Genomic DNA, 21229 nt, shown 5'->3' on the forward strand with positions numbered 1-21229 from the left:
CTGCATGGAGAAGGGATGAAAGAAAGAGAGAAAAGGGTAAAGAGAGATGAGAGCCACACAAGAGTGATTAAAGAAAACAGCTTACCTTCTTCTACCTCTCTACTATTCTTTTTGTGATCTTTCAAGTTCTCCAACTAAATCTCTACTCCCTTAGGTTTCCTAGAGTCTCTGAGCCTATTCTTGGTCTGGTATAGAGACCAGGAAATTAGTGAATAGCAACAACTAGGGAGAAGATATGTGAGTGATAATTATCATTGACTACAAACTTGAGCCTACATTTCTGTAACTATTAATGATCAAAAGAACTCTTTAAAATCTTAAAAAGCAAAGATGTCACTTCCATGACTAAGGTGTGACTGACCCAAGCCGTGGTATTTTCAATTACCTCATATGCATGCAAAAGCTGAACAATGAAAAGGGAAGACCAAAGAATTGATGCATTTGAATTATGGGGTTAGTGCAGAATATTGAATAGACCATGGACTACCAGAAGAACGAACAAGTCTGTTTTGGAAGTACAGCCAGAATGCTCCTTAGAAGTGAGGGTGGTGAGACTTACTTTGGACGTGTTATCAGGAGGGACCAGTCCACTTTACCGTCATGCTTGGTAAAGCAGAGGGTCAGCGAAAAAGAGGAAGATCCTCATTGAGATGGACTGATACAATTGCTGCAACAGTGGGCTCAAACAGCAACAATTGTGAGGATGGTACAAAACGGGGCAATGTTTGGTTCTGTTATACATGGGGTGTCTCTGAGTCGGAGCCAACTCAGTGGCACTTAACAACAGCATTAATGTTCAAAGCAATAGCAATAAAAATAAGATTCCAAGTTCCTCCTAGTTAAATCTAATAATTTAGCACACTTTTATTTCCACCTCTTAGTTTACCCTCCTCCTTTCTGGAACTTGCTTCTTTAATCTAGAATTATAGAATAAGATATTTGTTTTATTTTTTATAGTTTTCTTTACTATGTTCATCTTAATTTTCAAGCTGTTTTTGGCTTTATATCCTATTTTGTAACCATTTTTACACTATTTACATTTACTTCTCTACTTAACAGGGTTTTATGTGTACCTCCAATACATTTATACCACAGCTTCCTTGTTCTTAATTTCTTTGTTTTACATCTTGCCTCATTTACTTAGAAGACAATTATTTTGAGTACATTTTTTGAAGAACGGTACATGTGAGTACTCTTTTTACATTTCTTTAAATGTTTTCCCATTGCTTTTACACATGAATAATAACTTACCTAGGTATAAAATTGTTTAATTGCAGTAGCTTTTTATTTTAATTGTCCATCTGGCTCCTGTTGTTTTACCATGCTGCCCTTTGCCCTATAAGCTATACTGAGGCACCCATAACCATGATCTAGCTGGCTTATTTAAGAGAGCTGGAAAACCAGTACTTGCTACAATCTCATTTCTCAGGAACACCTTCTCTGTCCTATCTCTACCTCCCTCCAGCCTCTGCTCTAACACACACACACACACACACACACACACACACACACACACACACACACACATACACATACACACTTCCTACCTATGCTCCTGACTTCTTGGCGCTCTTGCCTCCCTGACAGTGGCAGACTCTGCTGGTTGCTTGTCTAGTATCCAAACTCTATTTTACTTACAGAGTTTTGGTTTTGTTTGGGGCAGAAATGTGTTGGCTAAAGTTACTTGATTTCTAAGACTGTAGCTAATTGAAGAGTGAGCTCCATGTACTTGTAGTAATGTAGTAATACCTGCCCCTCCCAGGCCCCATGCCTCTGTTGGCAGGGGACAGGAGGGAGTCCCAGAGACCTAAATGTTCAGAGAAAGACTCTTAACACCATCCTTCAAACCTCCATCAGTAGGACTCAAGAAGGAATCCCAGATTTTTCTGTGCCTCTTGCTAGATACCCACCCCTCTCTCTTCCCAGCACACACAATCCCATCACCATGTTCTTCCTGGAGATCATCAAGACTGCTCTATTAAGTCCTTTATCCCAGTGTCTGACTCCCAGGTTACTCTTCCTCTTCTGCATTCCAATTCCCATATGGCTCTACACATCAGTCCTCTCCTTTCCAGTTCTACCTCCCATCCCTTCCCTCGTGCTCTCTAGTGCTCGTGGTCAATCATTAGTAAAAATGCCCGTATCTTTAGCCTCTTCTCTGATGTTCCCTTCACCACCCTGCTCTCACTGAAACTTGGCTCTCCCCTGAGGACACTATTTCCCCCGTCGCCTTCTCAGTAGTGGCTGTTTTCTCTCCCACACCACTTGTACTGAAGGCAGAGTACCAAACCCTTGCTGTTTCCCCCTTGCTGCTTCCAGATCTTTCTCCCTCCATTCTTCCCGAAACCCCTCAGCATTTACTCTAACGACATCAGATGATGCCCCCACTTCTTCTCCTTGTGCAGTCATCAGACTCATGAGTCACTCTCCCTCATTCCTGAAGGCCTTCAGCAGTGTCAGTAGCAATAACTGCATTAATTTCATGATCTCCATTTCAAGCATCCTAAACTCTGACCACCACCTTGCACATTTCTAAGTCACCTCTCTTTCGTACCCCAACTCCAACAATTCTCTGACACACCGGGGCCTGCAATCTATTGATTCTTCTGTCAATGTGTTCCTCCTTCCCCAGTTTAAATTCCATAGATCGTTATAATAGTTCTCTTGATTCTAAATCACAGTCCTGGTGCAAACCAGTTCTTCTTTTACTCTGCGTCTGTGTCCAGATGATTGAATGTGGCTGCAGTAAAATAAACGGCCATGCTGACAGTCTCACTTGAAATTCATGACCACTGTCTTAGTTCTCTAGTGCTGCTATAACAGAAGTACTACAAGTGGATGGCTATAACAAACAGAAATTTATTTTCTCACAGTTTAGGAGGCTAGAAGCCTGATTCAGAGCGCCGGCTCACGGGGAAGGCTTTCTTTTTCTTTCGGCTCTAGAGGAAGATCCGTGTCGATCAGTACAGCCTCTCCCCAGCCATGTCTGCAGGCAGGCCTCTCTCTGTCCGTTGACCCCTTGGCCTGACATCTGCCCTGCTCAGGCAAGGGTTACAAAGCTCTTTAGCTCTGCCCATAAGTGCCCAGAGGCACCCCACTCCACCAGGAAGCCTCCTGCCCGAAGGTGCTCATCTCTTTCTCACTCCATGGGTCGACTCCTGTGCCATCTCATGCCGGTCTTCTGGTTCTGTTTCTGCTGTTTCTCTGCCACTGCTTCTCACCAAATTGTGCTGTCTCCAGTGTTACAGCTCTCACTGTGTATCTCCTGGTTCTAGGAGGTTCTCAGCACAGGGACCCTAGGTTCAAAGGATGTGCTCTGCTCCCATTGCTTCTTCTTGGTAGTACTGAGGTCTCTATCTCTACTTACTTCTCTCTCCTTTTATCTCTTGTAAGATAAAAGGTGTGACTCAAGTATGGTGTGACTTGAATAAGGGTGGTAAATGTGGTGACTGGCAGTGACTCAAGATATATCCCACCCTAATCTTGCCTTGTTAACATAACAGACATCTCACTCCCAAATGGGACCATAACCATAGGCACAGAGGCTAGGATTTACAATTCATCACAAAATAGAGGATAATTCCATCAAATCACAAAATGGAGGACGACCACACAAAACTGAGAATCATGGCCTAGCCAAGTTGACATGTATTTTGGGGGAACACAGTTCAATCCATAACAACCACTGACCTCAAGTGGACCCTTAATGATGCAAGATCATCTTACATTTCCCTGCCTCATCCACTCTCCTACTTTCCTAGACAATTATTCTATACATCTTTATATTTAAACCTCCAACACCTTGCTACCCTCACTCTCAGCTGATAACTGTGCTTCCTATATCTCTGAGAAACAGAAGCAATAACATAGCTTCCAGAAATTTTGTTAAAAATTCCACCCACCTTCCAGACTAAGTGCCTGTTTGTTCTGTCTTCTGTCCTGTTATTATGGCTGCAGCTGTCCCTGCTTAGGGCTGAAACCAGCCCATCCACTTGTGTACTAGATCCCATCCCCTCCTGCCTGCTTTCAACTGTATCATCAATTCTCCCCTTTCCTGTATCATACCCACAGTGTATAAGCATGCTGTTTTTCTTCCAACTTAAAAAGTAAAATGAAACTCTCTCTTGACCTCACTCCCCACTCTAGTTACTGCCCCGTTTTCCTGTGCCCTCAATTTCCTACTCCTGCACAATTCCTAATAAGAATTGTCCAGACTTCTTGTCTCTAATTTCTCTCCTCCTGTTCTCTCTTGAACTCACACCAATTCCTTATTCACCAACATAACTTCACAAAAACCACTCTTATTAAGGCCACTAGTGACTTGCAAATCACTAAATCCTGTAGTGCATTCTGAGTCCTCGTGGTCCTTATCGCATTCAACAACATTTGGCAGTTGATCCTCCTCTTTTCCTTGAAACACCTTCTTGGTTTCCAGGACTCCACATGCTCCTGAGTTTCCCCCTCCCTCACTGGCCACTCTGTCTCAGCCTCCTTTGCTGGCTTGTTCTCATTTTTCCAACCTTTAACTTGCAATGTCCCAGGATTTAGTTTTTGAACCTTCTCTATTCATCCTCATTTGCCTAGTGATCTCATGTATCTAAACACAGACCTCTCTACATCTGTATGTCCAGGTCAACCAGTGCTCTGTGGTCTGGATTCACATATGCAGTTGCTTACTTGACATTTCTCCTTAGATATAAAATAGGCTCAAATTTAACGTGTTCCAAACCAACTCCTGATATTTCCCAAAAAACTTACTTCCAGTCTTCTTCATCTCAGTAAATGACTACTCCATTCTCCAGTTGCTCAGGGCATCACTGACTCCTCCTTTTTTTCACATCCCATAGCCTAGCAAATCCTATCATCTCTAGCTTCAAAATATATGCAGAACAAAACCATTTCTCACCACTTATTCCACTACCAACTGATTCTAAGCCACAATCATCTCTCTCCTGGCCTATCTCCTTCAGTCTTTGTTTCCCCTAGAGTCTGTTCTTCACATAGCAGCCAGCAGCATCCTGTTGAAAAGTAAGTCAGATCATGTTACTCTGTGCTCATAATCATCACTGACTCCACATTTTGCTTAGAGTAGAAGCTGAAGTTCTTACAAAGGTAGCTTTTAACTTCATCTCCTACTATTCTTCCCCTCACTCATTATGCTCCAACCACGCTGGCCTCTATGCTGTTTCTGAAAATAATGAGCCTGTCCCTGCCTCAGGGCTTTTGCACTTGCTGATCTTTCTGTCTAAAACACTCTTTCCCTAGTTAATTGCAGCATTCCCTCTTTCACCTTCTTCTGGCCTTTGTTCAGATGCTATCTTCTTTTAAAAAGCCTTCCCAGGCTACCCTATTTAAAATTATAATCTCCCCCTATCATCAATACTCCGTATCCTTTTTTCCCTGCTTTATATTTTTTCTTGTACTTATCATCCTCTAGGAAACCCTGGTGGTGTAGTGGTTAAGAGCTACGGCTGCTAACCAAAAGGTTGGGAGTTCGAATCCACCAGACGCTCCTTGGAAACTGTATGGGGCAGTTCTACTCTGTCCTGCAGGGTTGCTATGAGTTGGAATCGAGTTGACAGTAACAGGTTTCGTTTGGTTTTATCATCCTCTAATAAGAAGTATAACTCAACATATTCACTTTTATTTTGTTTATTATTGCCTATTTCCATTCAGTAGAATGTAAGCTCCAAGAAGGCAGAAGGTTCTCTTTTGTTCATTGCTGTATCTCCAGCACCTGTAATAGTATTAAACTCAATAAATATTTGTTGAATGAATGAATGAATGAATGGATGGATGAATGGATTCGATGGCCATGTGACAAGTTTTGGCTAGTGAGATGTAGGTAGAAGTCTCTGGAAGGAGGATTTCTTCCCAAAGAAAAACTCTTAGGCTTTATTTGCAGTTGTAAATGAATTATGAACACCCTGGATTCACAGTGTCTAAGAGAGATACAGAAAGTTGCTTTTATTTTTCACGCCCTACTATCTACAGAAACCAAATAGTTGGTCATCTCTCTGCTATAGCTAGGTCCTTCCATCTGTAGAGAACATGCAAAAATCCCTGGTGTAGTACTATGAGGACAGTGATGACCACCACGAATTTCCAACAAGTAAACTGAATGGCCTGAAAGTCTACCTGCTAGTACTTCAGCTGGAATGACTTAGCTCTGGGGCCCGTATTAGGAGACCTTCAAGGGGCTACTGAAAAAAATTAACCCAGAAGATCAAATCTTCCATCTTTTCCTAACTGAATGATTTATATGGTAGGCTTAAAGTGTGTCTTAGATCTAGAAGTGCCCTTTCACTTTGATCGTCCCATCTCTGGAGGTGGATTGAGGGAGGAAACTGTATGTCTTGTGCCAGCACTCACTCACTGTGAAGCCTACAGATAGAGAGGGTCTTGAGGTATGATGGTTCTGCTGTAGCAGGTCAGGGATTTTGCACATGGATGTGACCCAGCACTCAGTGCTGGAAAACTGCCTTAACTCCCTATTCTGTGATGACTAGACAACCAGTTGAGTCTTTCCGTATACGCTGCTGCCTGGTTTCAGCAAGCCCAGCTATCCTCAATACCCAAATCTCCTCCTTTGTGTGAAGACCCCATTGATGAGCGCCCCTGTTGGCGGGATGACCTATATAACGTGAAATTGTGTTGCATCTTGGGGACCAAATAGCTAATACCTAGAAATGGGGGGTTGCTAATGACAGACTTTAGAGATGAATCTGGTTAAGTTTGGGTGGGTGACTGGGACAGTGAGGATCTATCTAACCCAGGGAGAGAAGACAAATGATCTTGTTGACCGGTAGTAAAGCAATGAGTTTAACTTTCCCTTTTGTTATATCTTGGGGTAGATGATCCATTGAAGCTTGGTAGAGAAGTATCAGGATGTTACAGCTGATTGGCTGCTTTATATCTGCAGTAAGTTGGCTCAGACAAGATGTAAATTTTGTTCCAAGCTGGCCTGTCTGAAAAGTGAAAGATCAAAGGATAGTTCTCTTAGGAGGGGTTGTATCTGCTATGGCCAGGGATTCAAGACCTCTGAGAACTAGACACTTAGGCACCCTGTGTGAGCCAAGGAAACAGCAGGAGATAAGGCTGGGAATAGTATTTTTATCACTACATTTTCTCTCTCCATTTTATAAGTGACTCTCAAGGTTTTTACTTTCAAATCTGTAATTCTAGCCCTAATCTCTTCTTTGAACTTCAGACTCATGCAGCCAAAGGTTGGCTACATACGTATTTGAACGTCCCATAAGCACCGTGACCACCTCTGACCCACTCCTTTTTGTTTCTCTAATCCAGATTGATAATCAGGTTAGAAATCTAGTAGTCATGTAAGAAACCTAGTAGTGATTCTAACTTCCTCTCTCGTAGTTACTAAGTCTGTCCGGTAAGAGCTTACAGGTATTTAATTTTTCTTGTTCAGCCCCTATTTCTTAATCCTTTTGTCTGTTTTAGTCTTTTATCATCTCTCACTTAAAACTATTAATAATATAGGTTCCTAACTGGTGGTTTCTCAAATAATCTTCTATAAGGCCACCAGAATGATCTTTCTAAAACATGTTCCACCATGTTGCACTTAATAGTCTTCAGTTATGCCTCTCAATTGGAATGGTGTTCCTGTGGTGGTCTGCAGTGGTGTTCCAAGATATATAGAAAGTCACTTGAAAAAAAATTATTATTTGAGGGACACTGTTACTTTTATATTAATATGTACTATGGAATGGACTACAAAATTTGCACACATTTTAAAGAATCTTCAAAGAAATTTCATGATTATGATGGGCCTCTACCTGCATCTCTTTTTTCAATCTCACTGCCATTAGAGGTTTTTAAATCAAAAAGTTTGAGAAACACTGGTCTATAGGAAAAAGTTTAAGCTCCTTATCGTAGTATATCAAAAAGATCAGTAAAACCAGACTCTTTTTTTTAATGTCATCTCTAAATTTTCCCCATGTTGCCCCTAAAATACTGAATGGCTTATAATTCTGTAGAGATCATGCTTTTTATTGTCTCTCTGGTTGTTCCTGGGTGGCACAAACGGTTAAGTTTTCAGCTACTGTCTTAGTTATCTAGTGCTGCTATAACAGAAATACTGTAAATGGGTGGCTTTAATAAACAAATTTATTTTCTCAAAGTTTAGGAGGCTAGAAGTCTGAATTCAGGGCACTGGCTTTAGGGGAAAACTTTCTCTCTCTGTTGGCTCTGGGGGAAGGTCCTTGTCTCTTCTGAGCTTTTGCTCCTGGGTGATCTTCACGTGCTTGGCATCTCTTTTCCTCCCTCTCTGCTTGCTTGCTTGTTTAATCTCTTTTATAGCTCAAAAGAGATTGATTTAAGATTTAAGACACATCCTACAGTAATCCTGCCTCACTAACATAACAGAGACAGCCCATTCCCAAATGGGATTATAACCACATAAAAAACCAAACCCGTTGCCGTCGAGTCGATTCTGACTCACAGTGACCCTATAGGATAGAGTATAACTGCTCTGTAGAGTTTCCAAGGAGCCCTTGGTGGATTCAAACTGTTGACCTTTTGGTTAGCAGCCAAACTCTTAACCACTGCACCACCAGGGTTTCCCATAACCACATAGAGGTTAGGATTTACAACACATATTTTTGGAGATCACAATTCAATCTGTAACAGCTACCAGCCAAAAGGATAGTGGTTTGAATTTACTCAGCAGCTCCTCGGAAGAAAGGCATGGTGATCTCCTGAAAGATCACAGTCGTTGAAAACTCTATGGATCCTAGTTCTACTCTGACACAAATGGAGTCGCCATGAGTGGGAATTGACTCGATGGCAGCTGGTTTTTCTTCCTTTCTCACTCTGTGGGACTAGAGTAGCTTTCCTTGCCTTCCTTGTTTGTCGTATGATGCTTGCTCCTTCAGGAGTCTGCTCGGGCATCATCCTCCAGAATCCTTCTCTGACTTTCCCTCCTCTCCCCTCCCAGCCTGTCTAGGTTTCTCTTTTCTTTGCGTAACATTATCATTTAGAAGCCAGGAGTAAACCTTTATTCTGCATTTATTTCAAGAGTTATTCTCATTTCATTCTCCTAGAGAGGGCATTTTTAGGGTGAATGCTTGGAGTTTCTCCTACTATCTCATTACTTCTCTCATAAGAGAGAGTCATCTGACTGGTGAGATTGGTCAGACCTGACTTCCATAGAGCCCTATTTATAAGGGGACAACTTGGGCCATCTCTGGCTGTTTGTATTCTCTGACTTATGTACTCTCTGAAAGAAGGGCCAGGACTCCCTCTTTACTTCTTCCTCCAAAGTAGTAAGCACATATGGCAAGCGTCCCCTTTGTGAATGTGGCCCACTGTTGTCCAGCTTCTCTTTCAATAATGAGATGGAGGTAAAACTTGAGGGGGAGGTAGGACACTTCAGTGCAGTCTGTAATACATCCGTTAACAAGAAGCCCTAAATAAAGCTGAAAGCCCCCATTTTGGGCCGGGATTGCCTGTGTTGTTGTTAGGTGTCGTGTCAATTCCGACCCATAGTGACCCCATGTGACAGCGTAGAACTGTCCATAGGTTTTTCCTGGCTATAATCTTTACAGAAGCAGATCACCAGGTCTGTCTCCTGCAGAGCCGCTGGGTGAGTTTGAACTGTCAACCTTTCTGTTAGCAGCTGAGCATCCTGTGTCTGTTATTACTTAGTTAAAACTCAAGGGGAAGGGAGTCTGTTAACACTGACTATATCACATTGCCTTAAATTATCTATTAAATTAGTCCTACCAATTAGCCAATGGCCTCAAACATACCAGTGATCTTGGAGATGGTGCAGTACCAGATGACATTTCGTCCTTTTGTGTATGGAATCGCCATGAGTTACAGGCAACTCAACAGTGTGTAACAACAACAACCAATTAGCCTATAAGCTTCTCAAAAGCAGGAACCTACCATACCTTTTTTATTTCTGTATTTCCATTGACACAGATTACTTGGCAAATAACAGATGTCTAGTTTTTTATTTATTAATACTTTTTCTAATTCCAGAAGCAATATAACATGATTTTAGAAACAAAATAATTTTTCAGAAATAGACAATAAAAATTACTTAATCCAAAAGCCAAAGATTATATAGTAAGAAAATATAAACTTGTACACTTACTCCATCACTTTTGCTGTATGTATATGTACGTTTTTGCAAAAATATTATTTTATACATAATTTTTCAGCAAACAATTGCTTTTACAACATTAAATATTATTCTACAAGGTGGTTCTTCATAACTGCATAATAGTCCAATGATAAATGAGTAAAGAGTAATCTATTGATAAATAATATTTATTAGACATTTGTCAAAATATTTTCCATATGCTTTGCCAAGTGGTTTACATGCATTATTACATCTTCAAGAAAACTCTGAGGCAATTATCCTTTATATCTATAGAAGAAGGAACAGAGGCTAACAGAAATCAGTTAAGTAGCTTGCCCATGGACACACAAATATTAAGTAGCAAAACTGGGATTTAATTATATACCATTTGACACCAGAGCCACAAGGATTCTCAAAAGGATATTCTGTAAATTTATTTAGCAAATTTCCTATTGTTGGGAAGTTAGAATGATAAATAACACTGTCTGTGTTGAACATCCTTAGAGCCAAATCTGTGTACATATTCTTGGCCATTTTCTTAACATAAATTCTTAGAAGAGAAATTTTTGGGCCAATAGGTTTCCCTCTGCCTTGGAAGAAGTATAGCCAGAATGCCTCTTAGAAGCGAGGATGGTGCGATGTTATCAGGAAGGACCAGCCTCTGGAGGACGTCATGCTTGGTAAAGCAAAGGGTCAGTGACAAAGAGGAAGACCCTCAATGAAATAGACTGACACAGTAGTGCAATAATGGGCTCAAACATAGCAAGGATTGTGAGGATGACATAGGACCGGGCAGTGTTTCATTCTGTTGTACATAGTCAGAACCAACTTGACGACACCTAACAACAACAATTACAAATCTAATACACGCAAAAAAATGGAAAATTTGGACAACAGAAAAGCACAAATAAAGCAAAAAACCACTGATAATTCCACTTTCCATATATTATTATTTTTAACATTTTGTTGCCTCTCCAGTCTTTCATATTTATGTATATATGTGTGTGTGTATACACATGTATATACGTGCACAGAATATATGTATAGTACTTACATATGTGTATATATATAGTGTTATGTGTATATAGCTGTTTGAAGCTATATTTTACAATTTTGTTATTTTTTATATAAAATTGTATGATACCATTGCTATATGTATAAACATATACATTTATGTTTTTATTGCAGATAATCAGTTAATTAACTGTAAAAACCATATGTTGGAGTTTAAGGAAAATATGCAACGTTTAAAAAACAAAACTGAAAATAATAGCCAAGAGATGATGAAAGTCTTAAATAAAGTGAAGCGTGAAATTACACAGAGAGAAGATCTATCGAGAAACTTAGGTTTGTGTTGCGTTTGTTTTTGTGCATAGTAGTTTTATTTTTGTTTATGGAAATTTAGATTTTATGCCTTGTGATTTTAGAGCTATTGCCTCCCAATAAACACACCTAAATAAGTACTGGTTCTTTTATTGTGAGACATGAAAAATCAGGTAAGAGATGTCACTGATATGCTTCCCCTTATCTCTACCTGAAAACAGTCTTCCTTTGTTCTCTATCTCTGTGAATTGCAGCACCATCGGTGATCCATTTGGTGGGTGCGTAATCTCTGAGTCCTCCTTCTCCCTCTTCCATACTTCCATGCTACTCAGTGAGCAATCCCATTGATTCATCATCCTGTATATGTCACAGATCTGTCCATATCTTCCCATCACCATCTGCACTCTCCTCATCAGGCCACCTTCATGCCTCATCTTAATGACTCCTAAAATACTCCTGATTTTTCTCTCTGTCTCCAGTCTTGTCGCACCTATCTATTTTCACTGTAATCAAAGTGAAGGCTACACTGCCCTGTATATAAACCTTCAGTGACTCCACATTTCTCCAGCATAAAATATTCTGCTTTGTGCTGCCCCTTTGTAGTCAAACTCTCCCAGCCTCTTAACTGCTAGCGATGGCTGATTGATTAGTTCTCGGTTCTATAATTTTGCCTTTTCCTGAATGTCTTATAAATGGAATCTTTCAGTTTGTAACTGTTTGAGACTGGCTTCTTTCACTTAGCATAATGCATTTGAGATTCCTCCAGGTTGTTGCATGACCAATTGTTTGTTCCCTTTTTATTGCTGAGTAGTGTGGATTGGCTGTACAATGGATGCAGTTTGTTTATCCATTCACCCATTGAAGGACATTTGGGTTGTTTCCAGATTTTGGTGATGCAAATAATGTTGCTGTAAACATTCATGTACAGGTTTTTTGCCTGAGGGAAAGTTTTATTTTCTTTAGGATAACCTAGAAGTAGGATTAATGGTCATATGTTAAGTGTATGTTTAACTTTATAAGATGCTGCCATACTGTTTTCCAGATCGGCTGTACAGTTTGCATTCCCCCTAGTAATGTATGACTGTTCCAATCACACCAGTTTATCTTAGCCATCCAAATGTCACACTATCTTGTAGCTTTATATTGTGTTTCTTTAATCACAGATGATATTGGACAGTTTTCATGTGCTTATTTGCCATCTGTATATATTTTGGTGAAATATCTGTTCAAATACCTTGCCTGTTTTTATTTATTGCCGAATTTATTGGGTTGTTTGTTTTCTTGTTGTGTGTATGTGTATATATATACACACACACACGCACACATATATATACTGGATACATATCAGGTGAGTATCTAATTTGGAAATCTAATTTAATATGGTTGAAGTCAATACTTCAGATTGGTTTCATCTTGCAGCTTAATATTTAAATGGTCGATGTAGTGGCGTACACATGGGGAAATTTGACAGAAGCCAAGAAAACATAGAAACTAGGGGTGGATATTGTTGGGAGACAGTTCTCCATGGTTTGCTCATTTCTGCATATCTTGGAAGCAGAGACACTCTGCCATTTGTCTAGATTATATTTTGTCAAATATCTTTTGGTATAGCAAACAATCTTGGGAGATAGAGATAAAATCTCCCTCTAGTGCAAAGGTCAGACAGATTTGCTTGCAGCTTATTATAAAAGACTTGAATTCCTTAAAGTCATGATTCCTCAACTGGGATGCAGACTCACTGGATGTGCAGCATACACATGGGCCTTTCTGCAATGCCCTGTGGGATTAGGGGTATGGGGGAAGGGAATCAACACAAGAAAGATTCTCATGTTGTTTTCTGTGCTGTGAGTAATAAAGTCTTTGTCTCTCACCCAGGAGTCTTCTGGTAGCATCCATGAAACTCTTGTAGTATAATTTGCTGGTTTGCAAATAAATTCCAGACCCTTCACAGTTCTTGACACCAGTAGGACTCCTGGCCTTACTAATGTATATATTCCAGCATGATCACTGCCTTTAGCCTCTTTACTTTTCCCACTCCATTCTGCCATGGCTACTCAGACATTTCTACTTCAGTGAGCGTTGTCCATTGTTTTTTCTAAACGTCTAGAAGCCACCCTAGCATCAGGTTTGTCCCATCCCCTGGGGGAAGTTCTCCCAAGTCAATGAATTCTTGATTATTTAGTCTTTCGTCCCATACCCCTTGATCAAGAACCCTCATAATACAAACTTGGTTATACTCCTCTGGCTCTTCCTAGTACGTGCTGGCTAAGTCTTGCAGCTGTTCTGGTGTATAGTCTCTTTTCTCCCTTATCAGACTCAGCGCTTTCTTGGCCAGGTTATGCTGGGCTTTAATCCTAGTTATTCGCTTGGCATCCAGGAGAGGAGGTGACAGCAGCTCCTAATGGGGTTGCCTATTTCCTTGCCAGAGAGAGGCCTCTGTAAAATCTTCCAGCACAGCAGCTAACTCTTAGTGGTTTTACCATCTCTGCACACCCAAAAGCTTTGGGGTGGTCTATAGAGCCAGCTTCTTCAAGAGCAGCCATCTAGATGTTCCCATGCTATGTTTCAGAATCCCAAGCGTTTCCCATTAGAGCCTTGACTTTAGCGCAATAAGCCTGCTTTGACTGAGCATTCAAACATCTCTAGAGCTCTGTGACTCTAAGAGTTGGATGGTCTGCCTGCCATTCATCTGTGTCTTTTCTTCCATTGTTGGAGATAAGGGCCTTCTTGTACATTACCAAAGAGGCCCTCTGAATTTTATATTTAGCCATTAGCTAATGGCTAATGTCCCTGAGACTCTCATTATCTCTCTATAGGTTGTCAATACAATTTAGCTCTAACCAGCCAACTCCACTGTCTTTCTAGGACTTGTTCCTCCTACATATTTTAAATGCCTAAGTTATCACAGGACATTTTCCCAGGTTACCACCAGTGAAATCTTTAGCAGTTAAGCTACTACCTTGTGCTGAGGACTGTCTGTGCTCACCAATGATTTGGGATGATGTTTTCTTTGCCTGCTGGATGGTGCATGAACCAGCCCCACTTTCCCATTTTATGCTGTCTCTGACCTCTCCTAATACAACTTCCTGCAAGTGTAGATTAATATTTTAAAAAAATTTGGAACATTTTCAGCCATTATTTCTTCAAATACTTTTTTCTTCTCCTTTCTCTTTCCTCTTCTCTTCTTCTCTTCAGCTCCCACTATGCATATGTTGGTGCATTTAATGGTGTCACTCATTTCTCTGAGGCTGCCTTTTTTTCCTTCATTCTTTTTCTCTCTTTTTTTTTGGATTGCCTAGTCTCTATTGATCTGTCTTTAAGGTCACTGATTCATTTTCTGGCAGTTCAAATCTGTTGTTGAGTTTTTCTAGTTAAATTATTTTAATTATTGTGCTTTTCAACTCCAGAATTTCCAATTTAGTTCTTTATAATAATTTCTCTTTATCGATATTCATTATTTGATGTGACATTGTCATCATACCTTCCTTTACTTCTTTAATCATGGTTTCCTTTAGTTCTTTGAACATATTTGTAATGGCTACTTTGAAGTCTTTGTTCAGTCTGAAATCTGGCTGCTTTCCTAGGCAGTTTCTGTTAACCTCCTTTTTCCCCGGTGTATGGGTCATACTTTCTTGTTTCTTCTTGTAGCTCGTAATTTTTTTGTTGGAAACTGTACATTTTAGATAATACATGGTAGCAACTCTGGGTACTGATCTCACCCCTCCCTGCCCCCATTATTGTTATTTGTTTGTTGATTTGTAGTGACTGGCTGGTTTATTTTAATGAAGCTTATCTGCATCCGACCCCCACAGTGATGTTGCTTTTTAGGGAGGCACTGTTTTGGGTATGCCCACAGTCATCCTGGGATGACAGTGTTTTTGGCAGGGCTCTTTATATATCTTTCCCTGACCACACCCAGCTCTACTAGTTTTCAGTTGATTGCTTTATTATTTTCAATAAATTGCTCTCCAGACTAATCCAATCAAATTTGAGCTCCTTTGAAGGAGTAATTCCCAAGGTCAGTACTTGATACTTGTTCTGACCCCAGAGAGCTATCTCTTTACCTTATTCCCTCCTGCAAACTAGCCCCTTACAGACAGGTTAGTCTGTATCTTCACTGAATTACGAATTTCCTTCCAATTGCCTTTTAGCACAACCTCCACTGTTTTTGAGAGCACCCTTTGGCTTGAATTTCTTCAACTCTGGTGCAAATGAAGTCACTTCCTTTGAGAAGTGATTAGGATCTATCTGTTTTATGGCCTGCTTCTCCTCCCAGGCAAAATCTCTGTGTTAGGGCTTTGAAGCTAAGGGTGGGAACAATAGCATGCTTCTCTCAGCGTGACTCCCTCACTTTAGGATATGAGCACTTGGTGGAGGTGGAGGGACTGTTGCTTGAGGTCTTTGTGGCTTGTTTCTCCTGGAATAGAACTGCCTTAAAAGTCATGGCAAGGGAGATGGAGGCCCCAGTGTTCTTAGTGGCACAACACCCAAGGTGGGGGCTGGGAAGAAAACCCCTCCTCTTTCCTTCAGTCTCCCCAAACTCAGCCTTAGCAACAGGTAGCTGGAGGCAGGATAAGAAAAGCTGATGTCCTGTTACTTGAGGAGGAAAGCTGTCTGACTAGGGACTGGTGGGAGAGGGAGCCCCGTGTTCTTAGCTGCATCAGTCTGAGATGGAGTTTCCATCTTGCTGAGCTGGAAGAGGGGGAGGGAGGGAGGTTTGGATTCAAATACCCAAATTTTGCTTTTATTGTCAAATTTTTGTAGACTTTCTGAATGGATGTTTCCATTTGCTATGTGCCTTTAGGCCCATTTCCAGAGGCTTTAAATGGTTGTTTTGTTTTTTATCATTTTCTCCAGAGTACAGGTCTGTAGAGCTCCTCACACTGTCATGCTAGAAGTCAATCCCATTTTTTAATTTTTATTTATCATAATGCTGTGCTAATGAGATGGACCAAGTATAATTTTTCAATAGACCCTTTGACTTTTCTCTGTACCATTGTTACAGATTAGTCTGTTATCTTTGGCCAACTGTCTTGTGCATGTATGCCATTAATTCCAGAAGACAACATTTTTTAAATGCAAAAACATGTACTTCCATTCTGGAAAACCATAGCAGATTACCCATTAACATTTGGTCAGTGGCATCAATTTTATGTGTGAAAAACACCAACTAATATTACAGAGCACTGGAGAAAGCATCACTAATAGGAATCATGATATTATACTTATATGTGACCCCACAATACTTTTCAAATTAAATTCCTATCAAATTTATATCTTTGTAGCATCGTACTCTTCCTTCTGTAATCTGCAGTCCATACTCGAAGTTCCAGTATTAAACTGTGTTATATTATAGCTGGTTCTTATTCATGTATTCCTCGTTTAAACACTGATATAGAATATTAAAATGCCAGGATAAATTCACTCAAGCAGATAAATTATGATAGGCCCTCTATCTCCATTCCATTATAAACTAGAAAAACATATTTATCAGAGCACAATAGTTGATACTAAGAAGAGAAAACAGAGACAAACTATTATCTATATATTTGAAAAACTTAGTTTAGTTGGCATAAAATCATGAAATGAATTAAAAGCACTAGCAAAATAATCTAACAATTTCAAATTAATAGTACAGGGTCATTAAGTTGAGGGGCTGCAAAACGAAGTTATAAAGATACAAATTTAATGCAGTGATATTAAAGTAGCAGAACAGACTAATTACCACGTTTCAGTTCTACTTGCTTTATTTGGAACTGAGCATTCTATTAGCCTCTGGTTTGTGTAGTTCATGGTGCTAGACTTAAATATAACTTATTTAATAAAGATGAATCAGTCATCTCTGAGCTACATTTTGTAGCCTTATTTTTTTTTATAATTCCCATTTAATACTATATTTCTTTTATATTGAACAGTAAATTTGTGAATTAATTTATTAACCTTCATTTAAAAAAATTGTACTAGAGGGAGAAAAGTCCCTATAGTTGTAAACTCAGGAGCCCTATTTTCTTCTTTCTTTCAGTTGTTGAGAAGAAAGTGGATACGCTGGGTAAGAATGAAGTAGTATCTGATACATTTGAAGACTTAAAGTTTTTTTTACCTCATCTAAGGAAAGCAGGCAAAATTTATCCTGAAGTAATCATTGGCAAAGGGAAAACAGGTGGTAAGAAAACTTAGAAAATTAAATACAAATATTTTGATCTTTGGGGACTTGTGTTAGGAGTGAAATGAAAGGAGTTTTACTGATGAATAATACAGCTTGAGCTGGGCAGTGCTAGGAAAAAATACAAAGCACTCCACTGTTTAAGGAGAGAGAGGGGTCTTTGTACATAGAGAACAAAGGAAAGGTAGAGGGTTAATGATTGATTTCAGATAAGATCAGCTTCAGCTTGAAAAGTAAAGGTCAGCCACTTGGCTAGGAAAGAGCGAGTTACCACCTAGGTGAGAAGCGCCAGCTCGTTCGGTTATATTGCTAGTCACTTTTTTCTCCCCCTGGAAACAAATTGTTCACGTTGTGAAGCATTCTTCCCAAATGGTTTACATCCTGACCTTTTGTGTCCTGGAGTGTATGTTGGCATAATAATTCTTCTGACATGAGTGCTTCTAGTTTGAAACTTTTCCATTTGCATTTCCCCCCTTTGGGCAAGCCTCTGCTAGGAGGCACTGATCACCCAAAATGAAGTAGCCTTTCTTCTGCAAGAACTTTGTCTGTTTTCTTGAGGACCTTTGGTTAATAAAAATTATTTTCTTCATCTTGTTGAACTAACAGACCTATCTTCAGGGTGAGTAGGTTTTATGGGGGAATATTTTAATGGATAAGGCCACATTTGAGGAACATTTTTCAGACAGAACGATAGAGGTCAAGATGAAACATACCCAAGGAGACAAAAGGGAAGTGGTTAAGCAACATGATCATTGCTGAAAGCCTGTGAAACCAGCATGATTTTATGTAAAGCGTCAAATGGTATTGATGTACAGCATTTCATGAATAATATGTGTTGAACTAAAGGAAAACAACATTTTATAATTACAATAATAGAAACAAGGAGGAATATAAAGATTCCAAAATCAAGTACCAATTTTTTCCACCATCTACCCCGAGAGGAAAACCAATAACTTATAATTTCAGTTAAGGAAGGAACAGGATCGTTAAGGCAGGATACTGCACATTGCATATGATTAACATAGGGTGTAATATTATCACTATTTTCAGGAATATAGACACAGAATCAGATTTTATTATGGCACAGGTACTCCTTTGGGCTGCAGTGAGAATGTCAAGGGCCTTTCTGTTTTGGAGTACTGCTTTTCTTACCATTGCTATTTCTGGCAATTTGTCATTTAGGGCAATTTGTACATCTTTGATTAATATTTCTACATGTTCCATAATATCTCCAAGTCTTACCTGAGGCAAATACTGCTGTTGAATGATGAAGCAAATAAAACACTAATTGAGACCATCGAGCTCTTAATATGGGCATATTAGCTGGCAAAGGTAATTCAGTTAAAATACATCCTTGAGTCCAGAGTGCATTTTCCAATCCAGCCTCGTGGGAGCCAGGGCCAATGGTTGGTTCTGCATAGCCAGAAGATGTCATTAAGGGCTACCAACTACATACTTGAGCATTGTAGCCAGTCGGTGGCTAACCAATCAGTAGCTTCTAAGGTAATAACGTATGCACATTCAGATGTTGGAAGCCATAGTTGTGGTGACAGCTGGATTACTCATATGAATGTGGTTAGATTGTTCCCAGCAAAGGGGAGCAACTTGACTTAGTCTCTGTGCTTGGGGAGTTAACGAGATGAATCTATCCCATAGTTGTTAATATGGACCTGCAGTACAAAGAATGCTGTTTGTGGGGTTAGAATATTCTTAAGCTAGCTCTTCTTGGGCAACTTTATTTAGTAAAGTAAGGGTTGTGTTAAGACTAAAGATTAAGTTATGGCCTGGGTTTTGTTCAGATCAGAAAAGAGGCCATTTGTCAATGGAAAATCTGGTAATAGTGATTTCCTGTAGTAATAAATTATTTCTCTGTTCTTGTATCCATAGATCAAGAGCAATTCAATTAGATACCTGTAGTGGAGAGACCCACCAGGGAAGGACAGACTTATTTGAGGTTGGAAGGGCACCACATATCCAACAATTAAACCTTTTAAAATGGTGATCATAAGCATCTGTCCAATCTAGGAAAACATTAGTAGAGATGTGACTGTAGCAAAGGTAAAAAGAAAAAAAGATAAAGAGGTGCTTGTCCAGGGTCTTGGATCAGCCGTCTGCTTCAGATGTCATCTGCTTCTTGCTGCAGGGGCACCTAAATGTAACCTTTAATTCTCTGGTGGGTTGACTAGTCCAAAGAGGAGTCTTAGCCTTTTTTAACAATGACAAATGGATCCAAGATTTTATTCCCTCTAATTTGGCTCCACATGAATTGGTGAGGAGGACTAAGTATGGTCCCTTCCAACAAGGTTCTAATGAGTCTTTTATTTGGTGTCTCTTCCAATATACTTATTCTCCTGGGGTGATATTAGGCAGACATTGGGAGTCTAGTTTCTGTTTGTCAAAGGCTTCTCTAACCTGTGAAAGATAGTCTTTATAATATTGGATTAAAGCCTGGAAATACTTCAGTAATTCAGGTTGAACAGTGTTAGGGTTGGTGCAGGCAACATAAGGAAGAACCATGGGTCTCCCAGTAATTATTTCATAGGGGTTAAGTTTGTGAGATCCAAATGGTGTGGACCTCAGAGTTAAAAGAACTAAGGGAAAGACCTTAATGCAGGATAAATTTAAAGTTTCACAAAGCTTTGCTATTTGGATCTTCATTATTCCATTAGTTCTTTCTATTAGACCAGAAAACTGAGGGTGATAGGGGCAATGTAGTCTTTGATGAATGGGAAAAACTCAGCACAGTTCTTGGATGCCTTGACCTGTGAAATGAGTTCCTCAATCACTACAAAGAGTTTTTGGTGTTCCCCTGGTAAGTATGATGTTTTCAAGAAGTTTCTTTGCTACAAAAGCTACAGTAGCATGATGGCAGGGGAAAGTTTCTACCCAATGTGAAAATCTGCAAATCATTATTAATACAAATTTCTAATCATTTGAGGGTGGAAGCTGAATAAAATCTAGCTGTAATTCAAGCATAGGCCCAGAAGATAAAGGGTATTGTCCAGGTAGGACCTCCAGGTGTTTTTTGTGATTGTAGCAAGGGAAAATAGGGCAATGGGTGGCGACAGGTTTGGCAGCCTCGAAAAATTTTCCCCATCATTATTTTTTTAAGGTCTCAATCATTTTATCTTATTCCATGTGGGAACCTTCATTTAAGGCTCACATCATAGGAACACACAGGAAATTGGGTAAGACAGTTTTCTTGTTAGGCCCAGTCCACAGTTTAGTGGCAGGATCTAGGTAACAGCCTGCTGTTTTCCATGCCTTAACTTCATCTGTTTGGGCTAATTGTTGGTGTTTTAAAAGTTTTTCTAAAGTTAATTCATGAAGGTTGGAGTTATCATTAGACAAATTTTGGGAGTTCCTTTCTTATCATAAGTACAGAAATAACTTGAGAGGCAGCTTGCCATATTAGCAGGATTATTTCCTCTAATTTCTTCAGTTTGGAGTACTCTTTTTGGTTGGTAAGCTTGTATTTTATCACAGCAAATTTCAGAGAGGACTAATAGAGCATATAGAAGGTCCGCTACTAAAGCTCCATTTTTTTTTTTTTTTAATAGCATGTCTGGAAGAGGTAAAAATCCTCCAGTTCCATAACATGCTAAAATCATATACAATTCCAAAACAATATCTAC

The 21229-nt window shown here is 39.7% G+C and overlaps 1 protein-coding gene across 1 annotated transcript in view; it reads left to right on the top strand.

Annotated features, from left to right (window-relative positions):
• The first annotated feature begins 10777 nt into the window (after positions 1-10777).
• MGAT4D (MGAT4 family member D) overlaps positions 10778-21229 on the top strand; it is a 65440-nt gene continuing 54988 nt past the window's right edge. The window contains exons 1-3 of the mRNA XM_023739734.1: positions 10778-10800; positions 11297-11455; positions 17454-17594. Coding sequence (XP_023595502.1) covers positions 10782-10800; positions 11297-11455; positions 17454-17594 — 319 coding nt within the window. The 5' untranslated portion in view covers positions 10778-10781. The remainder of the gene's footprint in view (positions 10801-11296; positions 11456-17453; positions 17595-21229) is intronic.

The sequence above is a fragment of the Trichechus manatus genome, unplaced genomic scaffold, assembly GCF_000243295.1.
Source record: "Trichechus manatus latirostris isolate Lorelei unplaced genomic scaffold, TriManLat1.0 scaffold00139, whole genome shotgun sequence".
Classification (NCBI taxonomy): Eukaryota; Metazoa; Chordata; class Mammalia; order Sirenia; family Trichechidae; genus Trichechus; species Trichechus manatus.